Source organism: Neovison vison, chromosome 1 (genome assembly GCF_020171115.1).
Source record: "Neovison vison isolate M4711 chromosome 1, ASM_NN_V1, whole genome shotgun sequence".
Taxonomy (NCBI): Eukaryota; Metazoa; Chordata; class Mammalia; order Carnivora; family Mustelidae; genus Neogale; species Neogale vison.
Genome location: NC_058091.1, coordinates 80,906,142 through 80,931,929, shown reverse-complemented (window position 1 = coordinate 80,931,929; position 25,788 = coordinate 80,906,142). Strand labels below are relative to the sequence as shown.

The 25,788-nt window shown below is 38.6% G+C and overlaps 1 protein-coding gene across 2 annotated transcripts in view; it reads right to left on the bottom strand.

Annotated features, from left to right (window-relative positions):
• Positions 1–2,209: 2,209 nt before the first annotated feature.
• MAN1A1 (mannosidase alpha class 1A member 1) overlaps positions 2,210–25,788 on the bottom strand; it is a 166,009-nt gene continuing 142,430 nt past the window's right edge. For both annotated transcript variants that reach the window (XM_044249762.1, XM_044249769.1), the window contains exons 9-13: positions 21,137–21,252; positions 16,005–16,224; positions 15,008–15,180; positions 5,409–5,524; positions 2,210–5,024 (exon numbers count right to left, since the gene is read on the bottom strand). In XM_044249762.1, the coding sequence (XP_044105697.1) occupies positions 4,898–5,024; positions 5,409–5,524; positions 15,008–15,180; positions 16,005–16,224; positions 21,137–21,252 (752 nt within the window). In that variant the 3' untranslated portion in view covers positions 2,210–4,897. The remainder of the gene's footprint in view (positions 5,025–5,408; positions 5,525–15,007; positions 15,181–16,004; positions 16,225–21,136; positions 21,253–25,788) is intronic.

Sequence of the window (25,788 nt, the reverse complement as noted above, 5' to 3'; positions counted from 1 at the left end):
CAAAAGTTCATAGCAGCAATGTTCACAATAGCCAAAGTATGTGAAGAGCCTAGATGTCCATCAACAGATGAAAGGATAAAGATGATGTGATACACACACACACAGGAATACTATGCAACCATCAAAACCCCTGAAATCTTGCCATTTGCAACAATGTGGATCGAACTAGAGTGTATTATGCTAAGCGAAATAAGTCAATCAGAGAAACATAATTATCATATGATCTCTCTGATATGAGGAATTTGAGAGGCAGGGAGGGGGGTTATGGGGAAAGGGAGGGAAAAATGAAACAAGATGGGATCGGGAGGGAGACAAACCATAAGAGCCTCTTAATCTCAGGAAACAAGCTGGGGGTTGCTTGGGGTTTGGGGGGATGGATAGGGTGGTTGGGTTATGGACAGCGGGGAGGGTACGTGCTATGGTGAGTGCTATGAATTGTGTAAGACTGATGATTCAGAGACCAGTACCCCTGAAGCAAATAATACATTATATGTTAATTAAAAAATAAAAAAAAATAAATGTGTTATGTAATATTGGTATACCTAATATTTTTATAAAATTTACTGCTTATTAAAAAACATTTGCAAATAGCCATCACAAAACTTATGAATATATGGTCCATTCATTCATTGTCACCTGTTCACCAGGCATTTCACTGTGTCACCAAGTGCTAAATGCTAATCGAGACACTGGAGATGGGCTGTGTAGTGAGGAGGAGAGCCAAACAAAGTAACTTTCTGTTCTAATGGGGGTTAACCCCTTATGTTAAGGGGCTAGTCAGATGATAAGCAAATCAGGAAATAAACATGTAACCCACACCTTGAGAAAGCCTGAGACGAGGTTTCAAGGGTGAACTCTTAAATGCTAAGAAGAAAATAAAATAGAGCAAGGGACGAAATGTGATGGGGAATTTTGTATCAATTTGTCAAGGAAGTCCCTCTGATAAAGTTATAACTGGGCAGAGACCCGAATGAAGTGAGGAATGTGGAACAAAAACACTGAGGAAAGAGATGGACCTGGGGGTATTTTGCTAAACGAAGTAAAACAGAAAAAGACAAATACCGTATCGTTTCACTTATATGTGGAATCCAAAACATAAAACAAATGAAAAAAGAAACAGAGCAGGAACAGACCAAAAATCACAGAACAAACAGGTGGTTGCCAGATGAAGGAGGGCAGAGGGATGGGGGAAAAGGAGGAGAATGAAAGGTACAGCCTTGGGAATATAGTCAGTCAGTGGTACTATAATAATGTTATATGGTGATGAATGGGGGCCACAGTTGTGGTGAGCATAGTATGATGTACAGACTTGTCCAATCACTATGTTATACACCTGAAACTAATGTTATATTTTGTTAACTATACTTCAATTTAAAAAAATTAAAAACAAACTAAAAAACATTGGGGAAAGATTTCTAGGCAGAGAGAACCAGAAGGTCGAAACATTCTAAAAAGTCCCAACATTAATTTGAAAAACTTAGGCTTTTTCAAAAATATTGGAGGCTGTCACATAGCTGAAGCTTTCTTTCTTTTCTAAGCTCCTTTAATACCAGAATCCTACTAACCACCTGCTCCCCTGGACTTCTATAGCAGAATTCAACTGGTAACTAAACACTTTGTTTTGGTGGTTGACTGAGTCTGATCTCCTTGACTGGACTGTAAACTTAAGAACAAGGATCATAGTTTATGCTATTTCTGCCATCAACTCCCCACCTCTAACCTACATGCCCTGGTGTTGAACATGTATTGGGATTTTTTTTTTCTTTTCTTTCTTTCTTTCTTTTTTACAAATTTACTTATTTATTTGAGAGAGAGTAGGGTGGAGAGGCAGAAAGAGAGGGAGAGAGAGAGAGTCTCCAGCAGACTGCCCTTTCAGCATGAAGCCAGACCCAGGTCTTGATCCCAGGACTCTGAGATCATGACCTGAGCCAAAACCAAGAGTAGGGCGCTTAACCAACAGAGCCACCCAAGTACCCCTGTGTGGCAGTCTTCATAAGATACTGGATTAATCAAAAATGCATCTGCAAAATTTTTTGCAATTTAAAAGTTTTTAATAAGAAAAGTTTCTTTGTCAAGATTCTCTGGATGTGATATGGATTCACTATTAGGATTAATAATAATCACTATTATTTCAATTTGCAATTGTATGTATTCCCCCCACATATACATACGTTTACTTGAAAGGAGAAAAACATAACAAATGAGGAGATATATTAAAAGGCTTTATTCACAATAGAGAAATTTTACAAATATAGTTTTTAAAAATTATGTGTCAATCTATTATGTTTTCCATAACATTAGAGATTTATATAAAGTCAGAAATGACAGAATATGCTTATGTACAAATTAAAAACAATCAATGAAAAGAATGGGTACTGCATATGAAGGAGTCATGACAAACATCATTGAGTTCTATAAATTCCATACAACTTATATGTGTAATATTAATTGTGCACAGTATACCAAAAACATACGCAGAAACACAAACTTAAGTGCTATTTTAATTATCCTCCTTTCAGGATGTGAATACATATGTAAACTTAACTGCACAGTTTTGCTGAAAATGAATGAAAGACATTGCCTACCTAAGGATTTCAGTTGTTTAAAATAATTAACAGAAAATATAACTAATTAAAGTACATTACCATAATAATCTTGTTTACATTTTTGGTGTTTTGGGACCTAGGTTAAAAAATCCATGTTTTAGAATTGAAAATCTTTGTTCTTGCCACTGGCAGAGCAAAATGTAGTACAATCATCTTGCCTATTTATATCAGGATACAAAAGTTACATTATAGTGCAGTGCGTACATATGACCTGATTTTAATATCCTATCTGCTACAGAAATACGTATCAGCTTTGTGCTCTTTCAAATCAAATTGAACATCAAAGAAAATAAAGTAATTTAAATTGCTAGTCCAAGGACATTTATGTGAAAACTATCATTTAAATACATATGATCCAATTTTTGCAACAATCTCACACATTGCTTGTAAGTCCTGGGGAAAAAAGGACTCTCAACTACCCATTCATATCATAAGGTGAGCTGAAGATATGAGTGGAAGCAGTTATTCTGGGTCATAGGAACTCATTAATGTGGGCAATAATGATGTACTAAATGATCTTTTTCATTTACAATTTTATTCATTTATTCTTTGACATAAACAAATGTACAGTGGTGAAAAAAGAGCAGGTCACACAGGTGGTCCTTTCAGACAAAAAAAATCTTTTGAAGCACTTTCAAAAGATGAAACAGCTAAAGACAATGGAGTCTAATGAGATCTAAGAAAATAATTAAAAACCATTATGTTGAAGCATATGAAATTGCTGATATGGGACTACATCTCAACTACAAGTACAGCGATTTCATATGCTTCAGCCTCATTCACGGGGCTGCACTGAGCTATCTGGCCACTCTAGGTTGAAAATGCAGGTGCTCAAAGTCCTTGTTCCTTGTATATGAATCATCACATTAGCCCTTTCTAGGAATATTCCATATGTATATATATTATTCCATATATATTTATTCCATATGTATATGTATATATATGGAATATGAACTAATACAATGAGAAAGGACAAGGTGCCACCAAATGTATTCTTGGGAAAGCCACTCATATCTCAAAGTAACGCTTATTCTTAATGAAGAATCATGTAATCATTTTGATTGGCTATATGACTGCTGGGGATTAGGAATGTCTATTCCTGTATATTGCTTTTAGGCTGGGTTCTCTGAATTGAATTTGACCAGACAAAATGTACTATATTCTTATTTAGCCTAAAAGTTTATAAGCTTTTCTTCAATTGACCATGAATAGGCACATTAACAAAGCTTCTCTCAGAGTTAAGTTCTGCTTTCACAAACTGAAATGAAATAATTTATCATATTTGAGAAAGGGCCCTTTTCAAATCTGGAAAAAAATCTGAACCAAAGGTAATGCTTTTTTTGAGAACGTGAAAGAAACCTAAAGACAAAATACAAACTAAAAACCATGTTGAATACTCACCCTTTCTTTAGGGAGACTGAATTTCTTCATATGCTCAGTTAAAAGCAAAAGCTAACACATTACAAGTTATACTGTTTTCTTTCAAAAATATAATTCAGTAATAGCAGAGCTCTGCAAAACTTGAAATCTCCATTCGTGTGGTAGGGGATGGAAGAAATTAACCAGGACACGATCCAGAAATGACACAGAGCATGTAAAGTAAAATTTGAGAACTAATTCACAATTAGGAAACACTAATATAATTAACCAACAAAAATATACTGTGGTTCCAATGAAATGAGGTCAACATGAGATGATCCTTTGGGATGACATTCTAATTTGAATTACAATGTGAGTGAAGTATTTTAGAAGACATTCTATCAAATAATGATAGACCCGCATAAAGAGGCTGTCTGTCACAGTTATAAGATCTGTCTCTGGTGGATAGACAAACCAGATTAACATAAAATTGAAAAGGAAAAAGCTTTTTTAATATTTAATTTATTATTATGGCTTTTTGCAACATGGCAAAACATTACAGCTTAAAGCAGACGTCATCTCCTCATAGAGGAGGAAAAAGTTTTGCAGTCAAATCGAAATTGTAATTAAGAGGTCACTGGTATACCATTCCATTCAGTGTAATAAAAATGATGCACCTTCATGAACTCCAGAGATTACTTAAGAAAAAGTAAAAACCTGTGATCCACTGACTGAATAATAAAGGTTATGATAAGGAATTTAGGTCCATCTATGCCTATGATAATAAACATAAAAGACTGCAAAACAATTTTAGAACTTAGAATAATCACAGACCTATTGATAAAAATTAATCATGTGCCTGAATACCAGAAAAGGAATTATTAAGGTATGCAGTGAAGGGAATGGAGCAGAGTAAAATATAAAATGTCTTTTTATTTTTCATTGACTTCAACTTCCTTTTTATTCGTAGAGAGTATAGGGAGAAGATGTGCCTCGGTATTGAAGACCCAGTGTTCCAGCGGAAGGAGATCATCATCCGAAAATATTAAGTACAAGTATCTGGAGAGAGAAACACGAGTATATGAGGCCCAGGAGACTGTCAGGCAGTGACAGCATAAAGACACGGCCACATCCCCACTCATCTTATGGAGAATCACGGACAGCCGTGAGGAATTGCAAAACCCCGAGGCGATCCAGTCACTACTGTGGAATGAAGAAGCTGCCCTGTGCTTGGGTGTTAGCGTAGGAAAACCGACTGAGGAGTCCCCAGGCATCAGACATACAATGACTGGAAACACAGGCACAAGCATTGCCATGCATGGAGAGAGACCTTTGGAAGCCGTCAGACTTGCTATTATTTGACTATGCTCCTGATAAAGGCAACTGCAAGGAAGATCTGACCAGGTACCCCAGCCATATATTTTTGGAAGCTGTTTTACTTACTTTAGTGTCTCTGCCAGGAAGAAACTCTGCTGCACGTCATCGTAACTCTCGTGTCTCTGGTAAACATCCCTTAGGCCTGAATAGCCTCCGTTCACTCGGCAGTGATTTTCCAGGGCCTATGTTACACGGAAGAGGGGGAGGAAGAAAACACATTTCAATAAATTGCTTGTCACCAATTTTTATCATGAAACTGCCAAATTGAAATAAAAAGTTGAATGTTACACGTGGAAGAGTTTTAGGCAAAATTAAAAAAAAAAAAAACCAACACAAAATGCAAATGCATATAAAGTATGCAAAGTTAGGCTGCCTGGGGGGCTCAGTTGGTTGTGTCTCCTTGGCCTCAGGTCAGGATCCCAGGGTTCTGGTGTCAGGTCCCACGTTGGGCTCCCTGCTCAGCAGGGAGGTTGTTTCTCCCTCTGTGCTTTCCTACCTCTCTCTCAAATAAATAAATAAAATCTTTAAAAAAAAATAAAGGATGGAAAGTTAAAGACTATACAGACAATATATCAATATATCTCATCTAATTAGAAACACTTCTACATTTAATTATAAAATAATTTTTCAGTGATTTTTTTTTTTTAAATAATTTCCTCCTGTGGTCTAGAGCAGGGTTTATTAAACTAGGGATGACAGGCTAAAACCAATCTGCTGTTCATTTTGTAAATAAAATGTTAACTGAACCATGGCCATGCTCATTTGTTTACATATTGTCTGTGGCTCCTGTTTCATTATAATGGCAGAGTTGACTACAGGCAAACCTTGGGGATATTGTGGTTTTGGTTCCAGTCCACTGCAATAAGTGAATATAGTGATAAAGTGAGGCAGGTGAATATTTTGGTTTCTCAGTGCCACAACAGTTGGCAGTTTCTTTAACAAATGATTTCTCTGCAGCACACAATGCTGTTTGGTGGTACTCTACCCATGGTAGCACCTCTTTCAAAATTGGAGTCAATCCTCTCAAGCTTGCGGCTGCTCTCTCAACTAAGTTTATGCAATACTCAAATTCTCGGTGGTCATTTCAACAATCTTCATAGCATCTTCAAGAAACCATTCTTTGCTCATCCAGAAAAAGCAATTCACCATCTGTTTTAAGTTTTATCATGAGATTTGGCAATTCAGTCACATCTTTTAATTTTAGTTCTCTAGTTATTTCTACCACATCTGCAGTTACTTCCTTCTCTGAAGTCTTGAACTCCTCAAAGTCATCTGTGAGGGTAGGTATCAGCTTCTTTCAAAGCCCTGCTAATGTTGATATTTTGACCTCTTCTATAAATGATAAATGTTCTTGATGGCCTCTAGAATGGTGGTTCTACTACCATTAAATACCACAAGGTTTTCAATGGACTTAGATCCATCAGAGGAATCACTATGTATGGCAGCTATAGCCTTATAAAATGTATTTCCTAAATGCTTAAAGTCAAAATACTCCTTGACTGCTGGGCTGCAGCATGGATGCTCTGTTAGCGCTGTTAGCAGATGAAAACATTCATCTCATTGTCCATCCCCACCACAGCTCTCGGGTGACGGGGTACACTGTCAATGAGCAGTCATATTTTGAAAGGAATGATTATTTTTTTTTTCTGAGCAGTAGGTCTCAACAGCAGGCTTAAAATATTCAGGAAACCATACCATCAACACGTGAGCTGTTACCCAGGCTTTGTTGTTCCATTTATAGAGCACAGGCAGAGTAGATTTAGCATAATTCTTAGAGCCCCTAGGATTTTTGAAATGATAAATGAGCACTGCCTTCACCTTCAAGTCACCAGCTACATTAACCCCTAACAAGTGAGTCGGCCTGTCTTTTGAAGCTTTGAAGCCAGGCATAGACTTCTCTCCAGTTATGAAAGTCCTAGATGGTATATTCTTCCAGTAGAAGGTCATTTCATTTATATTGAAAATCTGTTGTGTAGTGCAGCTATTTCATTAATGATCTTCTCTAGATCTTCTGGAGGACTTGCTACAGCTTCTATGTCAGCACTTGCTCCTTCACCTTGACCTTTGATGTTATGGAGATGGCTTCTTTCCTTAAACATCTCTTCACGAACCAACATCTTTTGTTCTGCAGATTCCTTGCTTCTCTCAGCCTTCACAAAATTGACCAGAGTCAGGGACTTGCTCTGGATTATGCTGTGGCTTAACGGAATGTTGTGGCTGGTTTGATTTTCTATTCAGACTACTAATCGTTCCCCCTATCAGCATACTGCTTTCTTATCATTCCTGTGTTCACTGAGGCAGCACTTTTAATTTCCTTCAAGAACTTCTCCTTTGCGCTTACAATGTGGCTGTTTGGCACAAGAGTCCTAGCTTTTTGGCCTTTCTTGGCTTTTGACATGCTTTCCTCATTAAACTTAATCATTTCTAGCTTCTGATTTAAATTGAAAGATGTGTGACTCTTCCTTTCACCTGAACACTTAGAGGCCACTGTGGGGCTAGTAACTGGCCTAATGCCAGTATTGCTGTATTTCAGGAAATAGAAAGGCTCCAGGAGAGGGAGAGAAATGAGGGAACGGCTAGTCAGTGGAAGCATCAGAACACAACATTTATCGATCAAGTTCTCTGTCTTAGCAGGGTGCAGTTTTTTGGCCCACCATAACAATTGCCATAACATCAAATATCACAGATCACACATCACCATAACAAATGTAGTAGTATTGAAAGAGTTTTAAATATTGTGAGAATTACCAAAATGTGACACAGAGATATGAAGCAAGCAAACGCTGTTGGAAAAATGGCACCGACTAGACTTGTTTGACACGGGGTTGTCACAAACTTTCAATTTGTAAAAAAGGAACAGCAACAACAAAACAGTATGTGCACAGCACAATAAAGCAAATACAGTAAAATGAGGTATGCCTATAGTTGCATATGATTCCCAGGCCCACTTCCCTCTGGCTTTTACAGAAGTTTACTGAACCTCGATCTAGAGAGACTGTTAATATCAACTGGGATTAAAACCCAATAAAGGGGCACCTGGGTGGCTCAGTGGTTAAAACCTCTTCCTTCGGCTCAGGTCATGATCCCAGGTTACCGGGATCGAGCTCTGTATCAGGCTCTCTGCTCAGCCTGCTTCCTCCTCCTCCTCCTCTCTCTCTCTCTCTCTCTCTCTGCCTGCCTCTCTGTCTGTCAAATAAAACAAAAACAAAAACAAAAAAAACCCCAATAACTGAGAAAGGGTACTGGACCCAAAACAGCTGCTACTAGATAAGATACCCAGAGTATCTTATTTTGTAAACAGTGATGGTGGAGTACTAATTAGTGATATTGGTGACAGATATCAAAGAAGAAAAGGGAAAGCGGTGAAAAAACAATGTGGCTGATATCTATTTCTAAAAAATGTTTTCTTTTCTTTGGTATGGAATGGAAGAAAATGGGATGTCTCCACTTCTTAACTGTCTAGAGAGAAATAATCCTAAATTCCTGAACTTCTCTGACTATAATGAGTATTTGGAAAAGAGATGGGTTGGGCAGTGTGAGAATGAAAATTTACTTAACAACCTAACAACTTGCAGGCTACATGAATAAAGAAAATATCTCATGATTAGATATTTTTAAAAAGTCACTGGGAAAATAAGATCAACTTAAAAACTGCTCTGATTATATTCTCTGTTGCAGACAACAAACCAAGCAGGGGGAAGCCTGCAGAAATGAACTTCCAGGCCTATTATTTTTTCCTTCCTTCCTTTTTAAGATAGAAGTTCTTTTTGATTAAAAAGTCAAATACCGAATTCATTGGAGTAGGCCAAAGATTATTTGTAAAAAAGTAAAAAAAAAAACAAACCCCAGGATTTAGAAGAAATGGATGTTTCTTGTTATGGAACATAATTAAATCCTACTTTCAGACATTTCCCAAAAAGATTTTAACAACAAAACTTTTTCTTGCTTTCTTCCCTTGAAGTTCTTTGGTGATACGCTAATGAGAAGACCATGCATGGTAAACGGCTACTCCTCTCTCCCACAGAAATTTCTATAAGCTCCTTCTTTGTTCGTTTCTTTCTTTTCTTAAGATTTTATTTATTTATTTTACAGAAAGAGAGGGGAGAGATCACAAGGAGGCAGAGGCTGACAGAGAGAGGAGGGGAAGCAGGCTCCCCGCTGAGCAGAGAGCTCCTGGACTCGATTCCAGGACACTGAGATCATGACCTGAGCCGAAGGCAGCGGCTGAACCCACTGAGCCGCCCAGGTGCCCCTCCTTCTTTCAATTATAGGGAAAGAACTGTTTTGTGGGGTGGACAATGCCCAGCTTTTTCCGCTCACTTCAGCTCACCCTCATTCTTTTTCTTGCTCAGTTCTAACGTGGTGAGCCATAAGGTGCCCAGAACACATTCTAAAATCTCAGAAGAGGGGGCTGAATCCTGGCCCTAGACTCCTTAACTGGGACCTCAGATGTTCCCCGACCCAAGGCAGCTTCCCTTTGTTTAACACGGGGTTGTCGTGAGAATAAAACAAGATGAAGACACACTTCACAGTGTGACAGGGACCTTTCAGAAGTTTAGAGAGGCCCAGCTACTTTCACTTTTTGAGGCCTTTGGCAAAAAAAAAAAAAAAAAAAAAAGGGTGAGGAATGCCAAAGATGCTTTTTAAATTTATTTTTTACTTTTTTTTTTTTTTAAGATTTTATTTATTTATTTGACAGACAGAGATCACAAGTAGGCAGAGAAGCAGGCAGATAGAGAGGAAGGGAAGCAGGCCCCCTGCTGAGCAGAGAGCCCGATGCGGGACTCGATCCCAGGACCCTGAGATCATGACCTGAGCCGAAGGCAGCGGCTTAACCCACTGAGCCACCCAGGCGCCCCTATTTTTTACTTTTGAAAAATGAAAATGAAAATGAAAAACCATCATGTCAAATCTAAATTTTAAAACTTTAGGATTATGAAGCTGGGGATAAGCAGCCCACCCGGGCACCCATCTCAGGCCCTGGCTTTACAGTATCTCGACAGTGGGAGCAGTCATGTATTTATGCTGTAGTCTGATTAGGACATCATTTTACTGCAATTTGTTCTGGGGACTCTCAGACTCTAGGCATAGGGACCACCTCGATTTTACGTAGATGTTTACATTATTAGTGACCATATGTGGCTGGGATGTGCTAATAGCAGAGAAAAGAAAAACAGGAAAATGTTTACAGTTGGCTGGAACTCTAAACAAACCCAGACCACAAGTGACTGCACCTCTTTAGGGGGAGGAAGGGAAGAGCAGAGCAAGCAGCATGAATTAAACCGTAAGTCAGAAGGGAGAGAAAAACACTGTCTTATCTTGAGGTTAAACAGGTTAGACAAACTGCTGATCCAGGGAGATTTCCAAGAGTGGATTCTAGGGAACAATGCTCAAAGTAGGGCTGACTGGGGGACTTGGGTCTGAGTTCATTCACAGAATCTAGCAAAACAGACATATCAAAGAGCCTGGAAATAGGGATCAGGCCTCAGAGGGTCTCGAGAAGCAGGAACTGGGAAGACAAGTCTCTTTCTGAGAGCCAGAATGTCCATATGGCAAAGGTCAGATTTAGAAGACTGTGTGAAAAAAGAAGGAAAAAAGTCCCTCTATAAGGCTTATCTGCTATGGGCCAGGGGAGACATCACATAATCCATACATACACATTTATCGACATTGTATAATCTATACTTACCAACACATATAAGAATACATAGGCATAATTTATAGTAGAGCTTTAACAGAATATTATACATAAGAGAGAGGAATTTAATGGAGTTTCCATGACATTACTGAGAAGATGCAAAAGAACTATGAGGTAAATGTTATTTTTACCAAGTAGATTCACGAGTGTGTGAACATCTGTGATTAACGGATTGTTGGTAACCTGTGGAGAAGTTCCTAGTACTATATGCTGGCTTACATAATTTCATATCTTGTTCGACTTTATGATTGTGTTCAGTGTTGCTATTCAGAAATTTAGCTAAGATGTGGAAAGCAGGCTTATCTAGTGTATCAGTGAAAGAATGCTGGAAAGGGATGCCTCGTTAGAAGACAGGAAGATGACTGACAACTACTTTACAAATACCAAGTATGGGTGAACACAAGGACGAGACAAAGTCGATGTGTTGATAGGAACTAATATAGTTGCTAATATCATTTGACCACAATTTTGATGTAAGCCAGGGGTTTTTACAATCTACCAAAAAAACAAGTTGGACCACCAACTGTGGGAAGTAACACTCAGAAGAGAGGTTATTGAGTCACACTGTTCAGCCCTGAGAGACCACACGTGTCACGAGGAGGGGGAGGGACATGATGGATGAGGCTGGAGCAGTGGACAGAATGTGCTGTCTTCAGGTAACTGAGAAGATGAAGTGTAGAAGAGAGAAGGGATTTTCTTCCCCTGGGACCCCCAGAATACAAAACACTGTAAATTCTGGTTTCAAAAGAAGTAACTTTTTAACACTTCCAGCCATTAAAAAATGGAATTACTCTATTAGTAGTATATATATATAATTTTAAAGATTTTATTTATTTATTTGACAGAGAGACAGCAAGAGAGGGTACCCAAGCAAGGGGAGTGGGAGAGGGAGAAGTGGGCTTCCCGGCTGGGCAGGGAGCCTGATTCAGGGCTCAATCCCAGGACCCTGGGATCACGAGCCGAGCCGAAGGCAGATGCCTAACAACTGAGCCACCCAGGTGCCCCAGTAGTATATTCTTTTTTAAAACTACAAAGTCCTTGAACTAATGAGGAAAAGCCATCTGGCAAAGATGCTACAAGGAGGTCTTGACTTTGAGTGGAAGGCTAGTCTATGTGATTTTGAAGATATACTCCTGTGTTTTAGTTTGGGTTCCCCTAAAAATGGAGCATGAGACAAGGGTCAGATGCTGAAGGTTTTTAAGGGAGGAGGTATCAGGAAGGGAATGAGCAGAGCAAGTGAATGGGGGATGGGAGAAGAGCCTGTGACATGCACCGAGCAGGTGACAGCTATGGGCCATGAAGGCTCCCTCCAACTGAAAACCCTGAGGAATGACACAGAACACATCTCAGAGTTATTCTGCAAAGGGGAAAGACTGGGCTAGCTTTCATCAACTCTAAAACCTCACTGGTTCAGGACTGCCCTCCGGGGACTTAACCTCTCCCGTTCCCCTGACCACAGCCAGCTGCCTAGGAAGAAGCTCAGAGCTGAGGTAGCTGAGAAGCTACCTCAGCTCTGAGGGGGCTAGAGGGGGGAATGCAGGGAAGTGGTCCCTGCAGCTGTAGTTGGAACGAAGGAGGGCCGAGGGGATGTCACACAAGGGAAAAGAGAGCCATCACCCTACCTCTGTTGAGCATTTTGTGGTTTTAAAAATACAAGCGTCGCAGTACTCCCCCTTCCCCACTATACCTGAAGTCCTAGCAGAAGCACTAGTGGCAAAAAGTGAGGGAGGGGTTTGGGGGTGTCTACGTTGGGCACAGGGAGACAATCTTACATCATATGCTACACAGAAGACAAAAATCAGTACACAAAAAGACAAAAATCCTAACCCCTAAACCAATTTATTACCCCACAAACAAGCACGCTTCTCTGAAGAACCAAGCAAACCAAAGTTTCCCATCCACAGGCCACAGACATTTACTCATTTCCACTCTTGCGTCAGTTCTCCGTCATACATTTTTCACATTTTAACATCTCTAAAATTGGCATGTCATAATTTAATTGGTAGTGTAGTACTTTCTTAGTGGTATACAAAATAATGGTGTTTCTTATCAATTAGGGTGTTTTATACTTGATGAAATACCATATTCCTGATATCTTCAATATAAACTGATATTTGCAAGGTGTCTATTAGCCTTAATTCTTTTGCTGTCCTACTGAAAACGAAAATAATTTCCTATCACCTTAGATGAACCTCAAATTTTATACATGTTTTCGGAGAAGAAAACATAAATTCAAAGAAACTGGAATTACCAATGACTAAACATAATTAGAAAACTTCACAAGAAATAAAAGACAAAAGAGGCCTAAAGAATCATTATTACTTAAAATGACTAATGACTAGTGATAAGGCATACGCTACACAAAGAGGGTAATAAGCAAGATTCATCTACGGCTTCCTAAGATATTAGTTATAACGCACACAAAGGCAATCTGTTCATTTTAGATTTCCTGAGAAGTTATTTCTAATGGTCAGGTTTTAAAGACAGCTAATTTTGTAACAGTGAGTATAATTAAAGTGTTGGCTTGTTCTTATCTCCTCAGTACTCCAACACAACTCCTTCCAGAATGGTAGCTCTTAAAATTAACATTATTTGATGCACATTCTGGAACGTGCAGCTACTGGGCACCAGCACATGGTGTTCACCAGATTAGTTTGGGAAGACGATACGCCTTGTTCTCGAGGATGAGACCTAAGGGGTGATGGAGACCATTCAAACAGCACATTGGATAGTCAGAAAGCTTATAGATATTTAGAGAAACCGGAGATCAGTGAACGGATATTATTGCATAAAGTAGTTCTTCTATGGGTTCCTTCTAAAAGTTAGACCTAAGTAACTAATTTACTCTGTGAAAGAATTTCAATCTAAAATGAAACAGGAACCGGAAGACAGAAAACAGAAAATCTTATGCATGTGCTCTTAGGAAAACAAAACCTAAAGACCAAGAGACTGATTTCTCGTACTTGCCAGATTTACAGAAAACTGATAATATTGGGATGATAGGGTGTTGGCCAGGGGTTGCCTTATATCAACCACTTGGGAAGTTATACTTACGGTTTTCAGACGAATGAACAAGAAATGACCCAGGTTGGGCTGGTCTCACAAAATAGCTCAGTTGAGCTTTATTTGTATGACTGGATTGCTTTGCCTGCTCAGGGAATTCTCAGAGCTGGTCCCCATTTGTTTCTTATTTTAACAGCCTACGTTAACTGAATTCTCTCTTCTTGACGTTCCCTGTCCATAAATACAGCCTACCCCGAATGTTCAACAAACTCACCTGCAGTCTGCTGAACTGCTGTTCCTCTGCTGTTTTTGAACAGACTCTTCTTTTCGGACAATTTTGAGTTTGCCTCAGTTTACTTTTTTATTTAGATTTAATGTCTAAGTGCAAGCATCTGTTTTCATTTCAATACCCAAAGATTCATTTAAAAAAACCAATGTAGTGGTTTCTTGAAACAGACAACAGGCAGGGGTAATTACCCCAAGTTGTCAGTAACTGTGGAATTCAGTGATCATTATTTCTATGGCTGTGGGAACTTAATTTTATAATATGCCTTTCTAGATATCTCCTCCAGTATCAAAATAGGTATATTAATATCGCTGTTACCTAAAGCAAACCTGATGCCAGGAATGTAGAAGAACAACTGAAAACATTCATTCTTGAATTGGGAAAAAACCTGATTAAAGCTTCAAAAATCAGGATTGCCTGGGTTGCTCAGTCAGCTGAGTGGCTGACTCCTGATTTCAGTTCAGTTTGTGATCAGGGTCATGAGATCAACCCCACTGGGTTCTGTGATGGGCATGGAAACTGCTTAAGATTCTCTCACTCCCCCTCTCCCTGTGCACCCACCCTCCTCCAAAGCTTTAAAAATCATAGAAAAATTGATATGTTAAATTTATAGAAATCACTGAGCATTTTTTCCTGAGACGTTTATGTCTAAGAAATGTAAACAAATTAAAACATCACCTCCACGGCTTCCCAGGCCCATTTCCTGTACTTTGGATCATGAGTTAGTCGCCACATGTACATGTAAGTCTCAACCACCTCTGGTCGTAGGATGTAGTACTTTTCATTTTGCCTCGTAGCAATGGCTTCAACGCCGCCATCGAACCTGAAAGCTTCTGGTCCCAGTTTCATATCTAAAGGGCATGCGAGGGTGACAAGGGTTATTGTCTTAGACGCTGCTCAGTTCTACAGCTTAAATGAAACTAGAAAGTACTCTATAACATTCAAGAGAGATGCCAAAACAATCATTGTAAGGAATGGTTATAAACATCCTGTAATAAACAATATTCAATATATTTTTAAAATACAGTCATCTGAGAGTCCTTTTTACAACATTGCCATGATCTGTTATTTCTTTCATTTAACCACCATTTACTAAGTGTCCCCCAGGAAGGTACAAGGCACTACAACACCCCTCATTAGTTAGCTGGAAAACAAGTGGTTGAGAATTGTATGTCATTATGTCATGAAAGGCTATTTAATCTTTGTTCTTCAAACTCCTGCTTTATAAGAAGGGAGCCAGACTCTATTTCATGGAGATACTGAAAAGATTAATAAGATACTTAAAAGATTTATAAAATACTAAGTTTCTTTTGCACCTGAGACAGAGATTCTTACCCCATGTTTTTACCTAAAGCAGGGTCAATAAATTAGACTTGCTTAACCCTGTATGGCTTCAATTCCTGTTCCTTGGGAAAACTAAGGGTAGATATTTTTATGTAGAAAAGCAGTGCTTCTTGAAGTAAAAAAAAAAAAAAAAAAAAATATATATATATATATATATATATATATATATATATATATATATATAAAATCATTTAAAATGTTCATCATGAGCTTCTACTTTCACGAAGCACAGTGGATATTCTTTTAATGGCAGCAGTGACAATGTTCCTTACAGAACAAAATAAAAGCCTGTGGGAATAGATTGAAAAGGAAGAGAATCACAGGTACTCACAGGTGCGATTGTAAGACTCATAACAGGTTCGGGCAATTTCAGCCCCGAGCTGCAGGTAGTGCTGGGTGAGGCCTGCGGGAGCATCGTCAGCCCCAAGTGCAAACATGCCCCCAGCAAAGCAGGTCAAGTGGCCCATCTTGTGTTCCAGGAGGCCCCCTTTCCACTCCGCGATGTAAGTCAGCCCTGTACTAGACTTGCGGATCAAGTGAGTCTCGATTGCCTGCAAATCAAACTTATTTTCAACATTTTAAAGTCCCTCCCAAATTTATACTAAAAATGCTGTCAACACTAAGGGAGAAAAAGGATAAAGCATCACTCACAGTTTGAGTTTGGGACCATCAATGTGATTTGACCTGAAATTTTGTTATTGCTGTCTATATTCCTTCCTTAGTCTCTGCCTTAATAGTCTAGTTAGTTAGGATTATCAGTGCTGGGGCAGCCCACTTGGTTTTGCCTGCTTCTGTGACCAAACATTTGTAGTCCTCAGACTGCAAACACTGTCCCCTTCTCAAAGACAGGTCACTGGTGTAGAGGAAACAGTTAATGCGTTTCCATTTTCGCAATGGAGAAACAAGACAAGCACAAGTCCCACTGTGGATGAAGAACAGAGCTTATCTGCGTATAAAGTCTGGGGGTGAGGGAGTGCTGCCCCGCCTTTGGCTCTCCTGGGCTCAGAGCTCAGAGGGTGGCCAACTGAGGCGGAAAGGTGTGCCATTCTTGAGTCCAATTGCTTGGCCCCAAATTTCAACTCTGACACTATCTGTGAACTTGTTGGGTAATTTGTTTGCTGTATCCCTAAATCTCAGTATTCTTAACCATGAAAAGGAGATAGTAGTATCTTCTGAGAAAACTCTGCAACATCTAGTTTATGAAGCCATCAATACTGTGACCAGCACCTGATAAGGTTCATTTATCATCATCATTCACATCTCCATTGTAGTAACACTTGAATTAAGTTCCTGCCCAATAATTTCATTAAAAAGCACATTAGTATATAATAAGGGGGAAAAAGACACATAAAAAGATACTCATCATCACTTATCATCAAGGAAATGCACAAGCAAAACTATAATATCACCTCACACCTGTCAGGATGGCTAAAATCAATAACACAAGAAGAACATGTGTTGTTAAAAATGTGGAGAAAAAAGGAACCCTCTTGTACTGTTGGCAGGAATGCAAACTGGTGCAGCTACTCTGGAAAACAGTGTGGAGGTTCCTCAAAAAGTTAAAAATTGAGCTACCTTATGATCCAACAATCACACTACTGGGTATTTACCTGAAGAATACAAGACCGCTAATTCAAAGGGATACGTGCACCTGTACACTTAGAGCAGCACTATTTGCAATATCCAAGACATGGAAACAGCCCGAGTATCCACTGACTGATGAATGGATAAAGAAGATTGCATAATGGCGTATTATTCAGGCATAAAAAAAGAATGAAATCTTGCCATTGCAACTCTATGGATGGAGCTAGAGAGGATAATGAGAAGTGAAATAAGAGAAAAAAAAGAAATAAGAGAAAGACAAATACCACATGATTTCAGTCACAAGTAGAATTTAAGGAACAAAGTAAGTACAGGGAAAAAAAAATGAGAGAGAAAAACTAAGAAACAAACTCTTCCTTCTAGACAACAAACTGGCGGCTACCAGAGGGGAGGGAAGATGGCTGCAATGAGGATGGGGATTAAGGAGGGCACCTGTCATGGGCACAGGGTGGTGTCTGGAAGTGTTGCATCATTCTACTGTACACCTGAACCAAATACAACACTGCATGTTAACTAACTGGAGTTAAAATAAAAACGTAAAAAAATAATAAAGGTCTGTAAATTGGGGAGAAATGATGTTTACAAAAATGATTTGTAAAATATCTTTTATTTTTTGCTCTAGGACTGTTGATACTCTTTACCATAGATAGAAAATAATATAAGCCTTATATTGTAAAAAACAAAAATGAAATATAACTGTTTGGAATTACTAACTTCGAAATTACTGTAATAGGGAATGTTTCTTTCCCCTCCCAATTACTTCTAGAAGAAAAAGAGCTATGACCATGTCTATACCTGTTATAGCATTATAAAAAAAAGAAAAAGAGAGAGTTTTTAAGGAAGTACATTTGGGCATAGGAGACACAGACAAAACTTGTGATAGAAAAGAATGAATGAAAATGAATGAATACATAGACAGATAACACCTTTTCTACTTTTATTGGAAATAAACAATTGAAGCCAAGATGGTAAGAAATAAATGAACACACTACTGCGCTCACTAACCGTGGTTAGCTAATTTTACTGATGGTCTAGTTATTACATTAATATTTCTTTCTAATTTAACTGAACACTTATTTACACTTCTCATAGTACAAACTGCAATAAAGTTCTTCAAGCAGATACTTGTTCATCACCCAAGAAATTATTCTTTCTATATGGCAAAAGTTACAGCTTTTGAGCATGGACTAGAAAACTATTATTATCCTGTTATGGATCCTGAATAAAGTACTCTATTATTTTTGGCACGATTCTGCCCAAGCTGTTACCTCTCAAAATAAACTACAGTGATGTTCCAAGACCTTCAAAGCGATGTTTGTGTGACAGTAGGAAAGCGTAAATAAATATAAAGGAGGAAAAAATAGTCTTTAGTCTTTCTAAAAAATGCGTTAAATCTGCAGAGAATTGATTAGGAAAAAAGAATATCATGTATTCTGTGATTTTAGCCTTCCATATTTGAAAAAAAATTAGTTTAATGAAAGCTTTAGAAACCTAAATGTCTAATATGTCATGTACTCTGGTATCATTCACTCCAGGGGACCCTTGGTAGAATAAACATCCACCACAGTGGATTCTTCTCCACACTGGAGAAGAACGTAACAGCCAGTTGAAAGCTCAAGGTATTTTGTTATTAGAACAATCAAAGAAAAGAGACCACGCTGGGATTAAATGCATTCCAAAGTCTACTTGAAGCTAAAAATGAAAAGCTGTATCTCCAGTAACTCAACTGTCTAGGAGGATAAAGTGTGGGATCCTCTCCTTAGTAAGAATGTTTTTTGTTTGTTTGTTTGTTTTCATTTTTTTTTTTTTTAAGTACAGCTTAGCAGAATGAAACTTTGCTATGTGAGACATGGTCACTTCTCAAAGCAGAATTTAATTGTTCTAGCTTTGCTTTCCAAGTTGAAAACACAATGGATTCAGAATGTTTTAATTATTAAGAGAAACAGGAAACACTTTACTTCATTTGTTCTTCATGGATTTTTCTGTCAATGGTTTATCTAAATACGATATGTTAACAGCTGTGTGAGTATAGTTCTAGAAACTGGGGGGAGATATTTCAAAGAACATTTTAAAGTTGATTTTCTTAGAACATCAAGATCTTAGGGGGCCACTTTAATGGTAGAATAATTAAAATATCTGCTAGGATAGCAATGAAAAAAATGATAACAGAAACTATATTGTTTGGAGAATTCCCTAGCTTAAAACTTGAAACCTCATAGGAATGAAGAAAAACAAACCTGGCAGAGGCCATGTGGACTATATCCTAGTTTGTTTTTTATGTTCATCATGTGCCTTAATTAAGGCTGTGCTAAGTGAAAGCTATTTGTGAAGTGGTAAAGAGTTCTATCTCCTGTACTTAGTGATGCTTCTTACTGACCTTGGGCGGGAACCACAGTACTATTCAATCTGGCCAACCAGAGCAAAGCAAGTTGCATTTGTATTTAAATATTTTATTTATTTATTGGACAGACAGAGATCCCAAGTAGGCAGAGAGGCAGGCAGAGAGTGAGGGGGGAAGCAGGCTCCCCACTGAGCAGAGAGCCCGACGTGGGGCTCGATTCCAGGACCCTGGGATCATGACCTGAGCTGAAGGCAGAGGCTTTAACCCACCGAGCCACCCAGGCACCCCGCATTTATATTTAAATGAATAAACTGGACCATGTATAAATTACCCAGACCTCCTCTCAGGGAGACAAATTTTAGAACAGTGGCTACATTACTGGGGAGTTACAAATTTCCACTCCCCCCATGAATTAATACTCTCAATTACAAAAAAAATTCTAAATAGTCAATAAAAGAGTCATTTTTCTGATTTAGCCATAATTTTATAATATTATTTGAGATGCCTTGATAATATAAAAAAAATGAGTCATCATATAAATACTTATCAATCACAAAGGTACTTGGTTCTGCTAAAAAATTTGTTTCTGAAAAGTGGGGTGTGAGTTCAAGTATTTTATACAAAATAATACTCTTTTGCTTGATTTACTTTCAAATTTTATTTTTATTTTTGATTGAAGCTTACATTTGCTTAAGGCTTAGTTTACTCTTACACTGGCCACCTCCTATATATTTTGCTAAGTAATTTCTAACTTATTTTTACTAACTTACTGTATGTAAAGAACACTTGAATGTAGTATGGAAATTCTTATTCACAATTAAATCCACAGTTGTGTGGTAAAAAGAGACAAGTGTTGACACAAATTTTAGTTTGAATTGTGGTTCCAAACTCAAAATTTCTGAGGTTCCGTTCTCTTATCTATAAAGCCAAGTAAAAAATATCTAAGCTATCGTGAGGAGACAAATACTTCACATAAAGTACCTATCTAACACACTACTTAGCTCACAGTAAACAATTCAACACATACATGTTCCTTCTCATTCCTCCTCTGTTATAAAGGATCATAGGAAACTATTAATGAGTTCAGAGTTTTATTTGAGAGCACTATCTCTGGAGATAAGTTTCCTTCAAATGGAGGTAGCCATTAGGAATGTCTGTAATCTTGGGCAATTTTAACTTTGTCAATTTCCAGAATATAAATTTAAGATTTATTCCTCCCCATGACTTTAATTGTGATTCTAAGCATGGAACTCATACTCCTTGAAGAAAAATACCTCTTTCTTAGATATGTGAATCTTTACTGAGGTGTGAAGCGCATAAAACACTTTCAGCTGCTCTCTTAGAACTCAACACATCAAGGGGGATTACTGTTGTTATAATTACATTAGCAGACACTGAACTCAGCCTAACAGGAGATATTTTGTAACCCACTTGTGTAGTATTCCATTTCCCATTAAAGACTGATTAATATGCAAAAGTTAAGTTAGTTTAGTGGCAAAGATGATTAAATATTGGTTTACCTGAACAGCATCAAAATACATCTTCTTAGCTTCTAGATCTGTCTTGTCAGACATTAACCACGCCTTGAGCAAATATTCATAAAAGCTGTCTCCGAGTCCTCCAACTGATACATGATCTGCAAAGAGAAGAAAATGAATTTTAGAGTGATTGAGGCTTTAATTCAGATAATGCAGCAAAATCACATTAGTAACTAGGATGCAAAACCCTACGTCAACTGCAACTCAATGTTACATTTAAATTCCGACAAATCTCCTGTTTTCAGGAAGACGTTCTGAAACAAGCAGATCTGCCGTTAACTAATGCGATATACTCTAAATAATTACCAGGCTAGCTTTGTAAACACAGAGATAAAAAATATATAATCAACCCTAATTCCAAAAATCAGTTTTTCTAGTTAAAAACCACCAAATTAAAGTGTTTCACAGCATATATTCAGATAGATTTTGATTGTTTTAGCACTCAAAAACATAAACTATGTCAAATGCTATGAGTATTAGCACTTGAAGAGAACTGGCTTGCAATAAAACAAGAAACTCCTTAGCTTCTTGTGATTATTATTTGATGGGATTTCCAGTGTTACCAATCTATACGGTCAACACCCTTGGGGGAGGCTGGTAAGAAAGATGACAGGCAGGAGATACGTCCTTCCTAATACACTATTTCTACAATCCTCCCCCACTGCCATTTACTACACCAGATCCACTACATATAGTGCCAACAATCACATAATTTGTACGGTAGGTATCCTTATTAAAAGTGAAAAGTGTGGGGCGCCTGGGTGGCTCAGTGGGTTAAACCGCTGCCTTCGGCTCGGGTCATGATCTCAGGGTCCTGGGATCGAGTCCCGCATTGGGCTCTCTGCTCGGCAGGGAGCCTGCTTCCTCCTCTCTCTCTCTGCCTGCCTCTCTGCCTGCTTGTAATCTCTCTCTGTCAAATAAATAAATAAAATCTTTAAAAAAAAAAAGTGAAAAGTGAGGCTGAGTGAGGCTAAAGATGACACCAATGGTAAAGGCCACCTGATCCCACGGTGCACACAGAATCTCAACTTGGAACTGCTTGCTCTCTACCACGTAACACTGAATGTATTCTTCTGCCTACTTCTTGAATTAATTCTTTAATTTCTCAAGAATATCTACCTACAAAAACAGAGACGTAACCTGTCTGAAATATCATTCTCAGAACTCCATAGAGAGTTTGAGCACTATTAAGACAGCCTGATTTTGGAAATTTGCATTTTAAATTCATAACTCAAAACGAATTTTATGTATCTATTTTTTTTAAAAAAATAAGTCCTTTGTTAACTCTGTCACATAAAAGTAAATCCATTTTTATAAAACTATCGAGACAATTTTCTCCTGATACCTCCCCAACAACTCCCCTTGGAGGTTTACATGGGGAACTATAATGGAACAGGTTAAAACCGAATTCATTCTCTTTTCCTTCACAACCTTACCTTCTGCCTTTGGTCCCTGTCTCACCAAGTGGCACCACCATCCTCCTAACCATGTGAGTTAGTCATCCGAGAGTCATTCTTTACTTCTCTCTCCTGCCCCCATAGCTAACGAGCTAGTGAGCTCTACTCATTTCACCTCTTTCACATCTCTTGAATCTGTCCCCTATTCTGTCCTCATCAATACGATCCTGGATGAAGCGACCAATATTTCCTGCTTCTGAGTCTGCAGTGGCCAATTATCTGGCCTTCTGTACTCTGATAACCTGTAGCTATTTACATTAAAATTAATTAAAATAAAATAAAAACAATTCAGTTCCTCAGTCATATTGTGCTCAAGAGCTACATGTGGCCTTTGGTGACTGTACTGGAAGGGGAAGATATGGAACACTGCCATCATCACACGGAGTTCTAATGACAATGCCACTGCAATCTATTTCCCCACGAAAACCAATGTAACCCCTTACCATGTGAACCAGATCATCCTAACTGGAAGCCTTCAATGACAAAGACTCAAATCCTGGGTGTTTGGAGACTGGGAGGCCCTGCGTGGTCTCCATCTTCCCCATGTCACTATCAGTCCTGCTCTATTGCTTTCTACCTTTTTGCCAAATGGCTCTTCTTCTGGCCCCTCAAAACAAGCAGGGTAATTTCCACCTCAGGCACCCTAAAGGCATTGTTTTCTTTGCCCAAAGTGCATGCCCTACCTCCTTCCCCCTTCACTTAATAATTCTTCCTCATACTTCCTATCTAAGATTAAATGCTGCCTCCTCAAAGATGCTTTCCCTGACTCCTAATAACACATTTTTGGATAGCACATGTCTACCACACTTTGTAACTTCCTAAAATGGTGGAATTTTTTCTCTGTCTCCTCTATAAGATCATGATCCAGGAGGACAGGGACTAGACCTATTCTGTTTCCTGGTCCACATCAGCCCCTGAAAGTAGCTTTCATAGAGCAAGTAACTGAAAAGGATAAATTCTTGTAAGTCAGTCTTAATAAGGACTACTCCCATTCAAGCTAGAAGGGCTATATTTTTAAGTAGTGAAAAATGAATTTTTATTATTACAGGAAGTCCAGTTTTAACTTTAATGTAAAATTAATGTTTTACACCTGTAAGACTGATTCTTAAAACAGCAGTTTGAAGTGACCTTTGCAATTTCCTAAATAAATTACCACAGAAACCTCTGACATTTACAAACTAAATACACTAAGTACTATCTCATCAATAACAAGCCCTGCTGTTATAAACATGATTGCAGGAGACAAATGCAAGTGATGCATGGTAAAGCAAATCACTGTCCAGTTACTGTCAAAACAACAAGGACTAAATGAAGTAATAGGAAATGATGGCCGTGATCCAGACATGCCCTTCAGAGTTAAAGCAATGGGAATTGAAAGCTAACAGCCAGAAGCCGCTTCATTTTCTTCCTCCTTGGGTTATGATTCTATAATGGTTGGAAGAAGCAAGTTTGGGCATTTGGTGATTTTTAAAAAAGGAAAGAGGGTTACATAATAATACATTTGCTTGAATTAATTTTAGTAAATGCCAGTTAATTTTTAAAAAAGATTTTATTTATTTATTTGACAGAGAGAGAGAGAGAGGGAGAGTGAGCGAGCACAAGCAGGGGGAGCACCAGGGAGAGGGAGAAGCAGGCTCCCCACTCAGCAGGGAGCCCTATGTGGGGCTTCATCCCAGGACCCTAGCTAGCATAATGACCCAAGCCAAAGGCACACACTTCACCGACTGAGCCACCCAGGTGCCCAATTTCCTATACTTTTATTTCCTACCTATAAATTTTTCAGATTTAGAAAGAACGAAAATAAAAGAACACAGAGAAGAAACAAGAACAAGTCTTTTTGATAACCTAGCATATCACTCACTATGCTTCTCTAGGCCTGGAGGACTATTTGCATTGGCAACAGAATCCTGTGTAAATATTTAGTGGGTGTGGGAGAGAACATGCCTGATTTTATCAGCAGGAAAGGACCTCCTCCTTCTACAAAGAACATATATGGTGTTTTTATTCCCAAATATTCTAAAGGTAATGTGTACTACAGTCACTCAAATATTATGCCCTTCTCTATAGAAGGCAATTCACTTTCCTTCCCAAGAGGAATAGGTCCCATAAAAGGATTCTTAATACTTAAGAGATAAAAGTAGCAGAAGAATCAAGACAAAATGGATTAAACGCTCAGCATCTTTATTTTTTATTATTTTGTATATTTCATTTGAACCTGAACTTCTCCAAGCATTCCCTCAATGATGCTAGTGACACTATATGTATATTAATGTTGTTATATTAATCAAAGAAGAATGGGAACCTGGGTGGCTCAGTTGGTTAAGTGTCTGCCTTCTGCTCATTCACGATCCCAGAGTCCCGGGATCGAGTCCCACATGGGGCTCCCTGCTCAGCGAGGAGTCTGCTTCTCCCTCTAACTCTGCTCATGCTCCCTTTTCCTCTCTCTCAATTAGATAAAATCTTAAAAAAAAAAAAAGAAGAATGATAATTGTTCTGCCTATAGACATGGAGTCCCACATCTGGCCTCAGCAGTTGCAAGATCTCTTTATATTATCAGTGAGCAGGACCTGCGGCTGCCTCTCAGCCACAACTGAGGAGTAGAGAATAAACAGAACCATTATTAAAAGCAGAGGCAGAAAGATAGATTGGGTACGGAGTGCATGAATACTCACAAAATTCACCCATTCTTAAGTAAGTAACAGTAGGGCAAGATACAGTGTGCTGGGTTAACAAATATCACTGGGACAAAGTCACTGGCTTCAAAAGTTTTGGATCCCTAGGAAGATGGGGATGCATATGAATCATTTTGAAAAAGATAACGATAGACAAATCCAAAGTGCAGGGGAGGAAAAGGGCGAGTGGAGGATGAGTGGGTGCTCACAAATTCCAACCAGGGTCTTGAAGAAGCAGGTCCCCCAGAAGAAAGGGCAACTCGGCAGAAGTAGTCAGAGGAGAGGTAAAAGAGCTGCACAAACCAAGACCTGGATGCGACCGAGTGGGCCCTGATTGAAGAACGAAAAAATAAGTGCGTCTCCTTTGTGGCTGGCACACAGGATTGGGGTCGGGCGGGGGCAGACATGAGAGTGATCAACCCTATTTGTTTGCCATCAGGAAATTGGCCCACGAGCAATCCAAATATAACGGTCCCTTCGTACCAGGGAAAATGGCCAAATACAC